The 14,090-nt window shown below is 39.3% G+C and overlaps 1 protein-coding gene across 4 annotated transcripts in view; it reads left to right on the forward strand.

Annotated features, from left to right (window-relative positions):
* LOC105491520 (ubiquitin protein ligase E3 component n-recognin 1) overlaps positions 1-14,090 on the forward strand; it is a 155,979-nt gene that overhangs the window by 103,824 nt on the left and 38,065 nt on the right. For all 4 annotated transcript variants that reach the window (XR_011606125.1, XR_011606124.1, XM_011758032.3 and 1 more), the window contains 4 exons: positions 728-825; positions 8,926-9,016; positions 10,092-10,240; positions 13,776-13,831. Coding sequence is in view for 2 of the 4 variants with exons in the window: in XM_011758032.3 (XP_011756334.2) it covers positions 728-825; positions 8,926-9,016; positions 10,092-10,240; positions 13,776-13,831 (394 nt within the window). In the remaining 2 variants the exon portion in view is untranslated. The remainder of the gene's footprint in view (positions 1-727; positions 826-8,925; positions 9,017-10,091; positions 10,241-13,775; positions 13,832-14,090) is intronic.

A 14,090-nucleotide genomic window follows, 5' to 3' on the forward strand; every position in this document is an offset into this window, starting at 1 on the left:
CTGGCGACAGAGCGAGACTCCATCTCAAAAAAAAAAAAAAAAAAAAAAAAAAAAAAAGCAAAGGCTCAAGTTTGGAACCCCATCATCATGTTTGAGGCACAGCAAGAAGGCAGCATGGAATGGAGCAAGTAAAGACCAGATCATAAAAAGGATTATGAGCAAAGATTAGAAGTTGTGTAATCCTATTTACAATTTTAGAAAATTCTTCTAGCTGCTGTATGAAGAATTTATACTTACAATGAAACACAAGAGTAGAAGCAGGAAGAACACTTAGGAGTCTATTTAAGTAATCCAAGTGAGGGCTGATGTGACTTGGATTAGGGGGTAGTAGTAAGAGGTAAGTAGGAGTGATCAACTTGGGATATATTTAAAAGATAAAACCTGCAAGGTTAATTAACAGATCAGAATGTGGGGTGTTAGGGAATCAGAGAAATCAATGACAACACCTAGTTTTTGACTGGAGCAACTAGAATGGTGATTCCATTTACTGACATTTACTACCTGTGGGTGATTGGCATGTGGGTAGTGACTTATTTCTTGTAAGTTTAAAATTTTCTTCCCCTTCCAAAAAGCTACATTTTTAGACATGTTTCTGTGACCTAGGAAATGAATCTGGAGGAACTTAACTTTTTTATACGAAAATTTATCCAAGGAAATAATACAAATTCAGCTTTTCCATTTGACTTTGTACCCATGGTTGTAATAATTTTTAAATATCATTTTTCAGTGAGAATGCAGATGCTCTTGCTCAACTTTTGACCCTGGCACAATGGATACAGACTGTTCTGGCCAGAATATCAGGTTATAATATAAGACATGCTAAAGGTTTGCTTACATTTCTTTTATATTAACTATGTGAAGATGGTGTCAGAATCTTTATTTTTTTTAAATAATTAATGTGCTAAAATATGGTTTGCAAGTACAAATTTCTTGAATATCAGGAAATAGAAGTTTTTGAAGCTAAGAGTAAGTTTGGCTTAAATTGCTTTATTAAATTTAATCGTTTTTCATACTAGGAGACAATACAGACAGTGATTAAACTATCAAGTCCATCTATCTGATTATTCCAAGCTGTCAGACTGCTTAGATTTAAATCTTCGATCCAAGATTCATCTAAATCACTAAGATCCACTTACTGTCTGTGTGATCTTGGGCAAGTTACTTAAGCTCTGTGTGCCTCAACTTCTTATTTGCAAATTGGGGATAATAATATTATAATAGTACCTTTTTCATTGGTTGAAAGATTAGTAGAGTTATTATATGTAAAGTAGAATAGTCCATGGTACCTAGTAAGTGCTACATGTTAGCCATTACTATTACTAATACTATTAATATGTGGTTAGTAATGTTTGTAATAACGAAAACATTTTAAAACTGTCATCTTATTTACATATTCTTTACAGTTGTGAGACAGGTATGGCTGTTAATGGAGACGTGCTTAAAAGGATAAAAATGGGATTTTTTTAAATACAGTGAGGAAAAGTTGTCTTTTGTTTAGGCCAATGGTCCCCAACCTTTTTGGCACAGGGACTGGTTTTGTGGAAGACAGTTTTTCCATGGATGAGGGGGATGGTTTTGGGATGATTCAAGTGCCTTACATTTATTGTGCATTTTATTTCTATTATTATTACATTGTCATATATAATGAAATAATTACATAACTCACCATAATGTAGAATCAGTGGGAGCCCTAAGCTTGTTTTCCTGCAACTAGATGGTCCCATCTGGGAGTCATGGGAGACAGTGACAGAATGTCAGTCATTAGATTCTCATAAGGAGTGGGCAACCTAGTTCCCTCACATGGGCAGTTCATAGTTAGAGTTTGCGCACCTATGAGACTCTAATGTGGCTGCTGATCTGACAGGAGGCAGAGCTCATGCAACAATGCCAGTGATGGGAAGCGGCTGTAAATTCTGATGCAGCTTTGCTCACCTGCCGCACACCTCCTGCTGTGCAGCCCATTCCCAAGGTTCCCAACAGGCCATAGACTGGTACTCGTCCATGGCCCCGGGGTTGAGGACCCCTGGTTTAGGCACTGAAATCAATAGGGTGAAGACAAAGTCCAGTATTTTAAAAATTATCTTCTCATCCCCTCTTTGGATCTGAAATTGATGAAAACTATACCTAGAAAATATTCCAGAGTATTTTTAGGTATTCTACTCAAAATATTGATGTCTTATTTCTACATTTCATACCTTTCTGTATTTATCCACATTTTCCCTGATTATTTTACCCTCTGTTATGCTTTAATTATGTCCTTTCAGTTACATACTTTTAAGGAAAATAAAGGATGTATACCAAAGCTACAAAGGAAAAAATAGGGGTGATGGTTTTATTTCTCATCACCATAGTCTAAGTTACAAAGGTTTTTTGTTTGTTTTGTATGTGGGGGGGGGTTGTTGTTGTTTGTTTGTTTGTTTGTTTAGACAGGTCTCACTCATCACCCAGGCTGGAGTACAGCTCACTGCAGCTTCAACTTCCTGGGCTCAGCCTCCCACGTAGCTGGAACCGCAGGCTTATACCACCACACCCAGGCTAATTTTTAAATTTTTTGTAGAGACAAAGTCTCGCTATGTTGCCCAGGCTGGTCTCAAACTCCTGGACTCAAGCAGTCCTCCTACCTCAGCCTCCCAAAGTACCGGGATTACAGGCATGAGCCAGTGTGCCCAGCCTAAGTTATCAAGTATTTATTAAGTGTTTAATCATGCATTCAGCACTATTTGTTCCCTGCTTTATTGACCTCATATGTGTGCATGTTATGCAGTTAAGAATGATACAAGAGGAAATAGCATTAACAGCCTGATTTTATTGTATAAAACAGTAGGACTCATAGAATTTTTAAGAAGGAATTGATCAGTAGGGACTGAAACAGTAAGGGAAGATGTCATGGAGAAAATTAGATTTGATTTGACCTTGTATAAAATTTGGATGTGTGGTAGGGATAAAGGAGAACCCAGGTAGAAAACAGAAATGTTTTTAGGGAATTATGAGCATGACATTTTCAGAGACATTGAAAAAGCCTGGCCTACCTTAGTTGAGAGTACACAGTGGGGAATAGTGGAGAATATGGGGCAGTTGTGGAGGTTTGTAAGAATTTGAACTTGGTCATTTAGAAACACAGAATGATGGAAGACAACAGTCAGCAATGAATGAGTCTGGCAACATCCCGTCAGTTTCCCTCCTCCTCCATTTTATAACAAAACCTTTTCCACAAGTGGTGCTAATGAGATAACAATCTGTTAGGTGGAAACTCTTCTAACAAAAAACCTTATATTTGTTAAGAAGTGATTTTTGGCATGTACTTGCTACTTTGCTACTTGTTTTAAGCACCGAGAAGCAATTCAGTACAAGAGATTCTTCTTAATTTTTACAGTAATTTAAAATGACTTGACATATGTGAATTTAGTTTCTTTTTATTAAAAAAAAATGTAGATTGACATGTTGGTTATACATCCTGAGTTTTAGGTCTCAAAAATTCAGCCTTAAGTCAGTTTTTATTGTTATTTTGGCCTCTAAATGTTTAATTGGAGGTCTCAAACATGGCATTAAGTAGAAAGATCACTTTATTAGCAGTAGGACCTCTGTGACCGCCTAAAGAAGTAGAAGAGTGATTAGGCTGGGCACAGTGGCTCACGCCTGTGATCCCAGTACTTTGGGAGGCTGAGGTGGGCGGATCATGAGGTCAGGAGATCGAGACCATCCTGGCTAACATGGTGAAACCCCGTCTCTGCTAAAAAATACAAAAAATTAGCCAGGTGTTGTGGCGGGCGCCTGTGGTCCCAGCTACTCAGGAGGCTGAGGCAGGAGAATGGCGTGAACCCAGGAGGCGGAGCTTGCAGTAAGCCGAAATCGCACCAGTGCACTCCAGCCTGGGCGACAGAGTGAGACTCAGAGCGAGACTCCGTCTCAACCAAAAAAAAAAAAAAAAAAAAAAAGAAGTGTAAGAGTGATTAGTATCTTTTTAAGCATATTCACTAATTTACTTAGAAGCCTATATTTTTAAGGGAAGAAAATACTGAACATAATCTAAGGAAAAACTATTGAAATAAAGAACTTTAAAAAAGAAATCATGAAATGATTAAAATTTTTGAGCAAGTGACTAGCATTTATTCTGGTAGCTTTTTAGTGTGGGAGTGGTGCCGCAGATAGATTGGAAGAGTGAGGAGATAACTCAAGAAGATTAATCAGGAATCAGTTGCACTGGTCCTACCATGAGATGGTAAGAAGTGGTGGTATTAATAGTAAGCATTGACAAGTTTGCTCTGAATGCTTATTGAATGACTAATTGTTTGGGGGAAAGAAACAGCCAAGAGATTGTAAAGGAAGGATTGCAGAGAACGTGTAAACATTTTATCTATATTGCCTAGTGTATTGGGGAGGTTAGGAGAAAACACAGATAATAAATTCAGTTTCTATTTATTTTCGTGCTGTGTTGTTTTGGTACATAAGTAGAATTAAACAAAAACATAGTGATAGTGGGAGATTTTGCCAGATCTTTCTAAGACTATGGCTGGTCAAGTAATCCTAAAATAAATAAGGACTTAGAGAATTTTTAAAATTAAGCTTGATTTTGTAATATATTCTACAGGAGTTTGTTCCTATTGGAAAATATATTTTTATCAAATGCCCATGGAATTTTTTTTTTTTTTTTGAGACAGCATCTTGCTGTGTTGCCCAGGCTGATCTTGAACTCCTGACCTCAAGTGATCTTCCCACCGTGGCTTTCCAAAGTGTTTGGATTATAGGTGTGAGCCACTGTGCGCGCCTGTCCGTGGATTATTAATAACAGATTGATTAATAAATTAGGCCATGTAAGAATCTCAATAGTTTTCAAAAAGGGAAATTATGTAGGACACTTACACTATCTACAATACAATAAAATAATACTTAACAAAAAAGAGCTCAAAAACCTAACAAATTAGGAATTTTTAAATACTATTCTGTATAACTGTTGAATGCAAGGAAAAAGCTAAAGAGAGATGGAGAAATTAGTGACTATTTAGCAATTAACAACAATGAGAACACCACAGATCAAAATCCATGGAATATGGCCAAAACCATACTTAGAAGACAGCTCATAGCCCAAAAGAGACAATGCTCAGATTGAGTTTATTCTAACAGTGCCTTGATGGAAACTTCTTAAATGAATAGGTTAAAGATGAAAACTAATATGATCATTATAGCCTTTTATTTATTTATTTATTTTTGAGATGGAGTCTCGCTCTGCCCCCCAGACTGGAGTGCAGTGGTGAGATCTTGGCTCACTGCAACTACCGCCTCCCAGGTTTAAGCAATTCTCGTACCTCAGCGTCCTGAGTAGCTGAAATGACAGTCGCCTGCCACCAACACCTGGCTGGTCATTATAACTTTTAAAAAGACATTTCAAACCAGGTGTGGTGGCTCACGCTTGTAATCACAGCACTTTGGGAGGCTGAGGCAGGCAGATCTCTTGAGGCCAGGAGTTCGAGACCAGTCCGGCCAACATGGTGAAACCCCGTCTCTACTAAAAATACAAAAATTACCCAGGTGTGGTGGCGCGTGCCTGTAATCCCAGCTACTCAGATGGTTGAGGCAGGAGAATCTGAGGCATGAACCTGGGAGGTGGAGGTTGCAGTAAGCCGAGATTGCGCCAGTGTACTCTAGCCTGGGCGATACAGCGAGACTCTGTCTTTTTAAAAAAAAAAAGACATTTCATAAAATCCAATATCTAATTCCTCATACTTTCACAGGATACGAAAAACCACAACAGCTCAAGTCTCTGAAAAGTAAAATAGCAGGCAGATGGGAACTAAAGTCAAAATTTAAGAATTATCAGTACATTTAGTGAGTTTCCTGAGGCTTTTTCCTCCTTTATTTCCCAACTTTCACCCAAGAACAGCTGAGTTCTAGAACTGTACAATAAGCATGAATAACAAAAATCCATGAGAAATGCCATCTCTTTCTGGTCAGAGGATCAGGAAAAGAAGCCCCTCATAGCCAGAATATAAAAGGAGTGTGTTTATTTTTAATTTTTCCTCTGGCCTTCTCCCAAGGCCAGCCTCAGGCATAGAGCTGCACAGCCATGGTGGCCACACAGATGCCCATAATCCCAGGAGAAAACCAGTCTCTCTGGTGAGGAACTGGGAAAAGGGGCTCCTGTGTTCCAAAGAGTACAAGGTTAATCATCATCATTTTTTTCTGTCTTTGCCTTGTGGCTTCACGCCAAGGGCATCCGCAGTCATAAATCTGACTGACAGCATAGTAGACTAAAACTGAGAGAAACATGTTATTTTGGCCAGAGAAACTGGGGGAAAGGGCCCTTAGGAGCTAGAAAGTGGGAGGGCTAGGGTGGGAAATCCCTAAGAGGAGAGAACTGTAGAAGGGGAATCTCATATTTTTGAGGTCAACATAAGTTCTGGGCTCACCTCCAAGCTGCACATGTACAGAATAGGCTCAAAGAGGCGTAACCAAAGTTTTGAGAAGTAAGCTTCATTTAAACCATCACTCAAGTCCTAGACTAACCCCACGAGGAGTACATGTGCTGAACAGATCAGAACACCACAGCAAAGGCTCTGAAAACTAACATTGGAATCACCATCCACAGAGAATGAGACAGGACTTGTTGGACCTGAGTTTATTACCGTCTAAAACACTTTAAAACTGTATATTTTTCCAGAGGTTTTTAACAGGACCAGAACCTCCCAATGTAATATTCTACATATACAAGATAATAATCCAGAATTACTTGACATACAAAGAACCAGAAAAATCTGACCGATTCTCAAGGGAAAAACAACCAAATGCCAATCCTGAGATGTTTTAAATGTTAAACTTATCGAAGAGTTTTAAAGCAACTAGTTAACCTTGAAACATAAGTTGAAGGTGAACACTCTTGAAAGAGTTGAAAGATAGAAGTTACCAGAAAAATAGGAACTAAAAATACCAACCCTATGGAGATAATAGAATTGAAAAAATACTGGATGAAACAAAAATTAACTGGATGTGCTCAATAGTAAACCGAAAGGCTAAGCACAGTGGCTCAGGCCTGTAATAACAGCACTGTGGGAGGCTGAGGCAGGAGGATCGCTTGAGGCCAGGAATTCAAGACCAGCCTGAGCAATATAATAAGACCCCATCTGTAAAAAAATAAAATAACAACAACAAAAAAATAGCTGTGTTTGGCGGTATGTGCCTATAGTCCTAGGTACTTGGGAGGCTGAGGCAAGAGGATCGCTTGAACCCAGGAGTTTGAAGTTACAGTGAGCTATAATGATGCCACTGCAGTCTAGCCTAGGCAACACAGCAAGGCTGTGTTGTTTCAAAAATATATAGACTAGACTGGAGATGAGGTAAAGTGTCCATGAATGTGAAATTAGATCAGTGGAAATTATTCAATCTGGAGAACAGACAGAAAAGAGATGGGGGATAAAAATACATAACCTTAGGGATCTATGGGACAATTTTTTTTTCAATCCAACATTTGTGTCATTGAAGTCCCAAAAGGAAGAGAAAAATAATGCAGAAAAAAAATTTGAAGAAATAATTGGCTGAAAATTTCCCAAATTTGGTGAAAGACAAATTTGCAGATTCCAGAAGTTCAGTAAATCTCAAGCAGATAAGAAAACCACAGTCAGACACATCATAAAGCAAACTGCTGAAAACAAAAACTAAAGAGCCAGGCACAGTAGTGCATGTCTGTGGGCCCAGCTACTTGGGAGGCTGAGGTGGGAGGATCCCTTGAGCCGAGGAAATTGAAGCCAACCAGGAAAACATAGTGAGACCTCATTTTTTTTTTTTTTTTTTTTTGAGACAGAGTGTCGCCCTGTCGCCCAGGCTGGAGTGCAGTGATGCGATCTCGGCTCACTGCAAACTCCACCTCCTGAGTTCAAGCGATTCTCCTGCCTCAGCCTCTCAAGTAACTGGGATTATAGGCGCCCGCCACCATGCCAGGCTAATTTTTTGTATTTTTAGTAGAGATGAGGTTTCACCATGTTGGCCAGGCTGGTTTTGAACTCCTGACCTCAACTGATCCGCCCTCCCTGGCTTCCTAAAGTGCTAGGATTACAGGTGTGAGCCATCATGCCTGGCGGAGACCTCATCTCTTAAAAAACAAAAAACTAAAAATCTTGAAAGCAACCAGAGAAAACCCGTTTCATGTCGGGAAATAGCATTTGAATTTGACAAGGCAATGGAGCTATGGAGAGGTTTAGTTTTCACACAAGGTTGCAGTAACAGTAAGTGGCAGAACTAGGATTCAAACCCAGGCAGCCTGGCTTCAGATCATTTACTCTTATTCACTAATATATGCTGCCTTATCAAGAGAACATTTATGCAGTCATTAAAAATGGCAAAATAGAGGGAGAGTTACTGATATAGAAAGATGTCCATGATCTACTAAGTGCAAAGGCAAGATGTAGACTAGTGTTATATCATGTCATCCTCTTAAAAAATACAAATGTGTAATATTTGTGTGGGGAACAGAAGAATATCACCCAAATGTTAACTGTGTTTATCTGGATGGAGAAACTTGTTAATTATTCATTGCTTATTAGCATATCCTGAGTTTCCTAAAATGATCATGTATAATATTAAAAAGCCAGAAAGCCTGGGCACAGTGGCTCACACCTGTAATCCCAACACTTTGGTAGGCCAAGGTGGGAGGATCTCTTGAGGAGTTCAAGATCAGCCTGGCCAGCAAAGGAAGATCCCATCTTTACAAAAAAATGGTTTAAAAACTAGGCAGTCATGGCGGCACCTGCCTGTAGTCCCAGCTATTTGGGAGGATCGCTTGAGCCCAGGAGGTTGGAGCTACAGATGATCATGCCACTGTACTCCAGCATGGGTGACAGAGTGAGACTGTCAAAACAAATAAATAAATGCTAGAAAACTGTATGTCAGACTAAACTCATTCATGATTTTTCTTTCTTTTTCCTTTTAATTTATAAGGAGAAAACCCAATTCCTGTTTTCTTTAATCAAGGAATGGGAGATTCTACTTTTGAGTTCACTTCCATCCTGAGTTTTGGTGTTCAGTCTTCGTAAGTATCTAAATAGTTAAGAGAACTTTGTAAATGATTGTGAAATAAGAGTAGGAAACAGTGTAGGCTTCCATCTTTCCTTCCTTTTTTATTTGTAAAATAGTTTATCCCATTTTCTTGTTTCTTTCTCTGTTTGTTTTGTTTATTTGTATTAACAAAATGAAGTGGTTTGATATGTTAAAGTAATGTATATTAAGGCGAACTACACCTCTGAGTAACATTTTTAACCAACAAAAATGCCAATTCTCTGTGGTCCTACAAGAGGACCAAAAATGCCAGTTCTGTCTGGTCCTACAAGAGGACCAGAATTATGAGACTTCGTTTAAAATTACATCTAACTTGCTTTGCAACTTTCTGAAAAGTCTCAGGTCACTCCATGCCACCACCAGTTCATTTTTTGTGTATGTAAAATTGAGGCCTTCTGTCCTACCTCACTCATTAGGTTATTGGAGAGATGTAATATACCCAAATCAGGTATTATTATTTCATTAATACTGAGTATCCAGGGTAGTTTTTCTAGTTGTGATCCCTGTTTATCTATCCCATTGCTACTGAAAATACTTGTTATAAGTGGAAGTTGAGAAAACTGGAAATTATCACTCTAGGTACATGGTATTATCACACATATACACAACACAAACACATACACATATCTGTCAACACAAAAGTACTTCTTTGGTTCTTTTTCCAAGCACCAAAACTCGTTAGGTCAGATTTGTTCCTCTGAATTTTATTCCTTCTGTGTTCAGTCTGTTTTTTAATTAGAACCTGAACCCCTTCTAGCTGTGAGCATTTGCTGCATCTTTTACAGGAAGTGAAGTTATGTTGGTCATTACCATTTTATAAGAGCTATTTCTCTACCTTTAAAAAATACAGTTCTCCTCTTCCAATTTTTTTCCAGCTGAATAAATCTTCGGAGGCTCTAATCTCTAATTTGGCAAAGAGCAGTTTACTTATGTTGAAAGCGGTTAAATTGTTTCTATTGCTCCAGGACTTAATTGGACTTCTTACTAAGTAGGTCCTACTAAGTAACTCCTTTTACTAAATCATACAAATTTTCTTGTTTTATTTATAGGATTAAATATTCAAATAGCATCAAGGAAATGGTTATTCTCTTTGCCACAACAATTTATAGAATTGGATTGAAAGTGCCTCCTGATGAAACGGATCCTCGAGTCCCTATGCTGACCTGGAGCACCTGTGCTTTCACTATCCAGGCAATTGGTAAAGCTCATAAGAAAACTGGTTTGGAGGTTTCAGTGAGACAGAATTAACATTGATCATTCATTCTTAAATTCCTTTTTTCACTGATGGGCCAGAATAATTTGACTTGTATGACGACTATTTGTATTTCAGTGTATTTGTGTGGCTCATGCCATTTGGTCTGATAATTTTTTTATATTGATCTCTTTTTAACTATGATCGTCGCCATATGAAACATAAGTTTAAAAAAATATTTTTAAAAAGCTGGGCATGGTGGATTATGCCTGGGAGGCTGATCTTTGGGAGGCAGAGGTGGGAGGATAACTTGAAGCCAGGAGTTTGAGACCAGCCTGGGCAACGTAGCAAGACTGTCTCTACAAAAAATTAGTCAGGCATGGTGGTATGCACCTGTAATCCTAGCTAATCAGGAAGCGGAAGAGGGAAGATCATTTGAGCCCAGGAGTTTGAGGCTTCAGTGAGTCATGGTTACACCACTGCACTCCAGCCTGGGCAACAGAGTGAGACCCGGTCTCTAAAAAGTGTGTGCATGTTCACACACACACACACATATATTGCTTTAGTATCTATATTAAAGGAACAGCATGATGTTAAGTTATAGAGGTTCAAGGAAAAAAGACAACTCAGAAATGCTCAGTAATTTTTCTTTCTTTTATCCTTTGAGAGAAGACTTGAGGGGAAACCAAAGTTACCCAAAAATGAACAGAAAGGGGAAAGGAAGACTGAGGCAGTTTTAGAGATTAGCAGGCAGAAACCAGCTCTAAAGGGAAGCCTCCTATCAAATTCTCTGCCGTATTGAAAATTTCCCATAGGAAAATGTAGCAGTGAGGGATCACTTAGATTTCTTAAGTTAGTGCACTTGTTCATTATAAGGACAAGGTCCAATATTACATGGAAAAAATTAAGAATGGTGATTCTTCCCTGTCTTTATCCAAGCCAACTTTGATTTCCCTTTCCAATACATGTATTTTTGGTAATTGTTTTTAATGGAGTCCATTATATTTTCTTCATTTAAATATATTTTTGTAACAAGACACTTATAATTTGAATTAAATAGCATGAAGCCAAATTTTTCCCAAAACCTTCCTACATACTATCATTAGTTTCTTAATAGAGTTTAAGAGTCACTTCCAGTGCTTTGGAAAAGGCAGGTTCCAGGCCACGGGCGCCTGCCCTGAGCAGACCCCCTACTGGTGTCCTCAGAGGGCTCCTGTGGGTGAGTTCATTGTTTGGCCCAGTGAGCCCCCGCCTACATTGATCTTAGGCACATAGGGCCCATCCCGGCTCTGCCCCTGCTGGGATCCAGTCGCTGCCTCAGGGGGACTGATGGGCAGAGTCGCCCCGTGGCTAGGCCGTGACCATCCCTGTCAGGACCAGACTCTGCGTTTGGCCATCTTGGGTCGAGCCCAGCACCGTGCAGGGCCGTGGGAGCTGAGGAAGTGCCGCTCAGGAGCTGGGGTCTCCACTCCACCATGTGCCCTCCAAGGATACCCGGGGGGCAGTGGGCTGGTGGCTTCCTCCTGCTTCCTGTCAGAGTCAAAGCACAAATCCTCAGAGTGGGCTCAGGGGCCGAGGCAGCCCAGGGAAGCTCCAGGTGGGGACTGTGTCTTCCTGGGGTTGGTGCCCTCTGGCCGGGGCCCTTTGCTGGCCTGTGGTCCCTGGATGCTGCTGTGGTGTGGCCTCCCACCTGTCTGCCTGGTGGAGGGAGGTGTGGGGGTGGGGACGTGACTGAATAAAGCCACCGTGGGTGGATGTGCTTGGGGGGAGGGGGGAAAGTCACTTCCAAACCTGTTAGACTTAAATTATGGGTATAGGATAATACATCAGTTTATATTTGCTATGATTCAATCAAATGGGATATAGGAAAGGCGAGGTTTATATAAAATAGAATCTGAACAAATTGATAAGAAATGTAAAGCATTCTTCGGAGTCATGACATGTTAAGTCTATTCAGACTTTCAGTGAAGCTATTTCACACTTTCCTATTTTGGGGAAGATAAGCATTAGGAAGTCAAGAATTTCTATTTAGACCTTGAACATTAAAAAGGGGGCATAGTCTGTTATAAAGGAGATAAGAAATTCACTGCTGATGGAGCTGAATCTTTTCATATGTGGTTCTATAATCTAGTAATTGGATTCCATTTGATTAATATCATATTGTGTTCACTATTGTGCTTTTTCCATCAAGCAAGCATAATACTGTACTTTATTCTTAGTACATAAGCAACTAACTTATCTCAGTCCCTGTGGGGATGGAGAGACATGTACAAATGCATTGGCATAGGATAATAGTTGAGGAATCAAAACAAAGCATCCTTTCAATTACTGTTTATGCAAAGATGAAAAAAAATGCTTCCACACTCATATCTGCTGCTAAGGATCAGTGAAAATAAGAGTAATTTAGAAATAAATACCATGGACAACAAAACACAAATCCATGGTTTTGGTATTTTCATTTTCTCTTTTTCTTTCTCTTTTTTTTTTTTTTGAGACAGGGTCTCACTTTGTTGTCCAGGCTGGAGTGCAGTGGTGCAGTTACAGCTCACTGCAGCCTTAGCCTCCCCGGGCTCAGGTGATCCTCCCACCTCAGCCTCCTGAGCAGTTGGGATCACAGGCATACACCACCACAGCTAATTTTTGTATTTTTTGTAGAGATAGGGTTTCTCCATGTTACCCAGGCTGGTCTTGAACTTCTGAGCTCAAGCAGTCTTCCTGCCTCAGTCACCCAAAGTCTGGGGATTACAGGCATGAACCACCGCACCTGGTCTCATTTTCTTTTTTTTCCTATTGATCTTTTCTAATTCTTTTAAAATTGTACCCGAGGTCCGGCGCAGTGGCTCACACCTGTAATCCGAGCACTTTGGAAGGCTGAGGTGGGCGGATCACCTAAGGTCAGAAATTCGAGACCACCGCTAACTTGCTGAAACCCTGTTTCTACTAAAAATACAAAAACTTAGCCAGCGTAGTGGTGCACACCTGTAATCCCAGCTACTCAGGAAGCTGAGGCAGGAGAGTCGCTTGAATCCAGAAGGCAGAGGTTGCAGCGAGCCGAGATCGCGCCATTGCACTCCAGCTTGGGCAACAAGAGCGAAACTCTGTCTCAAAAAAAAAAAAAAAAAATTGTGCCCAAAAGAGCAAGAAGTTATTTATGTCTGCCTTACATATTATTTTTAAACAAAATAGGCTATAATTACATATATAAATTACTTATTTTAGAATTTTTTGCATAAAAAAGATGCTGAAATGAGAAGAAACAATCCAGGCTGCTTTTTTCCCCCCAAGCATTCTTTATAAGATTGCTGCAGGGACTTTATTTTTTATGCTAGTAATTTGTAAATGATATGCATTTGATTCTCTAATATTCTCTCACTCAGAAATTGGAAAATTTTAGCAAAGACTTAAAACACAAGACTTTGAAGGGGAAAAATGCAAATCATCTCATCAAAAATATAATTAAGGAACATTTGATAAAAAGTACAGTATATAATTATGGCACTATTCAGGATTTATTATTTTTATGTTTTTTTAATTCTTTGAGAAAACCTGTTGGGAGATGAAGGAAAACCTTTGTTTGGAGCACTTCAAAATAGGCAGGTATGTATATTCCAACAAGGTACATGTAACTCATGGCATGCTGTTTTTTTTCCCCCCACAGTTTATTATTTAAAAAAAAAAAAATCTTTACTCCTTTTCTGTAAAAATTAGCAGAATTCTATAGGGGAGAAAAGGAGCTGCCTCAGTCTTATAGGAAACTGAATAGTGTATGCACTTTACAGAGCTTACTCAATCTCAGAGGTTAAGTGTAATTCATACGGAGATTTCATGTGATGATTACTTTTTCTCCCTTTGTTAC

Source organism: Macaca nemestrina, chromosome 7 (assembly GCF_043159975.1).
Source record: "Macaca nemestrina isolate mMacNem1 chromosome 7, mMacNem.hap1, whole genome shotgun sequence".
NCBI lineage: Eukaryota > Metazoa > Chordata > Mammalia > Primates > Cercopithecidae > Macaca > Macaca nemestrina.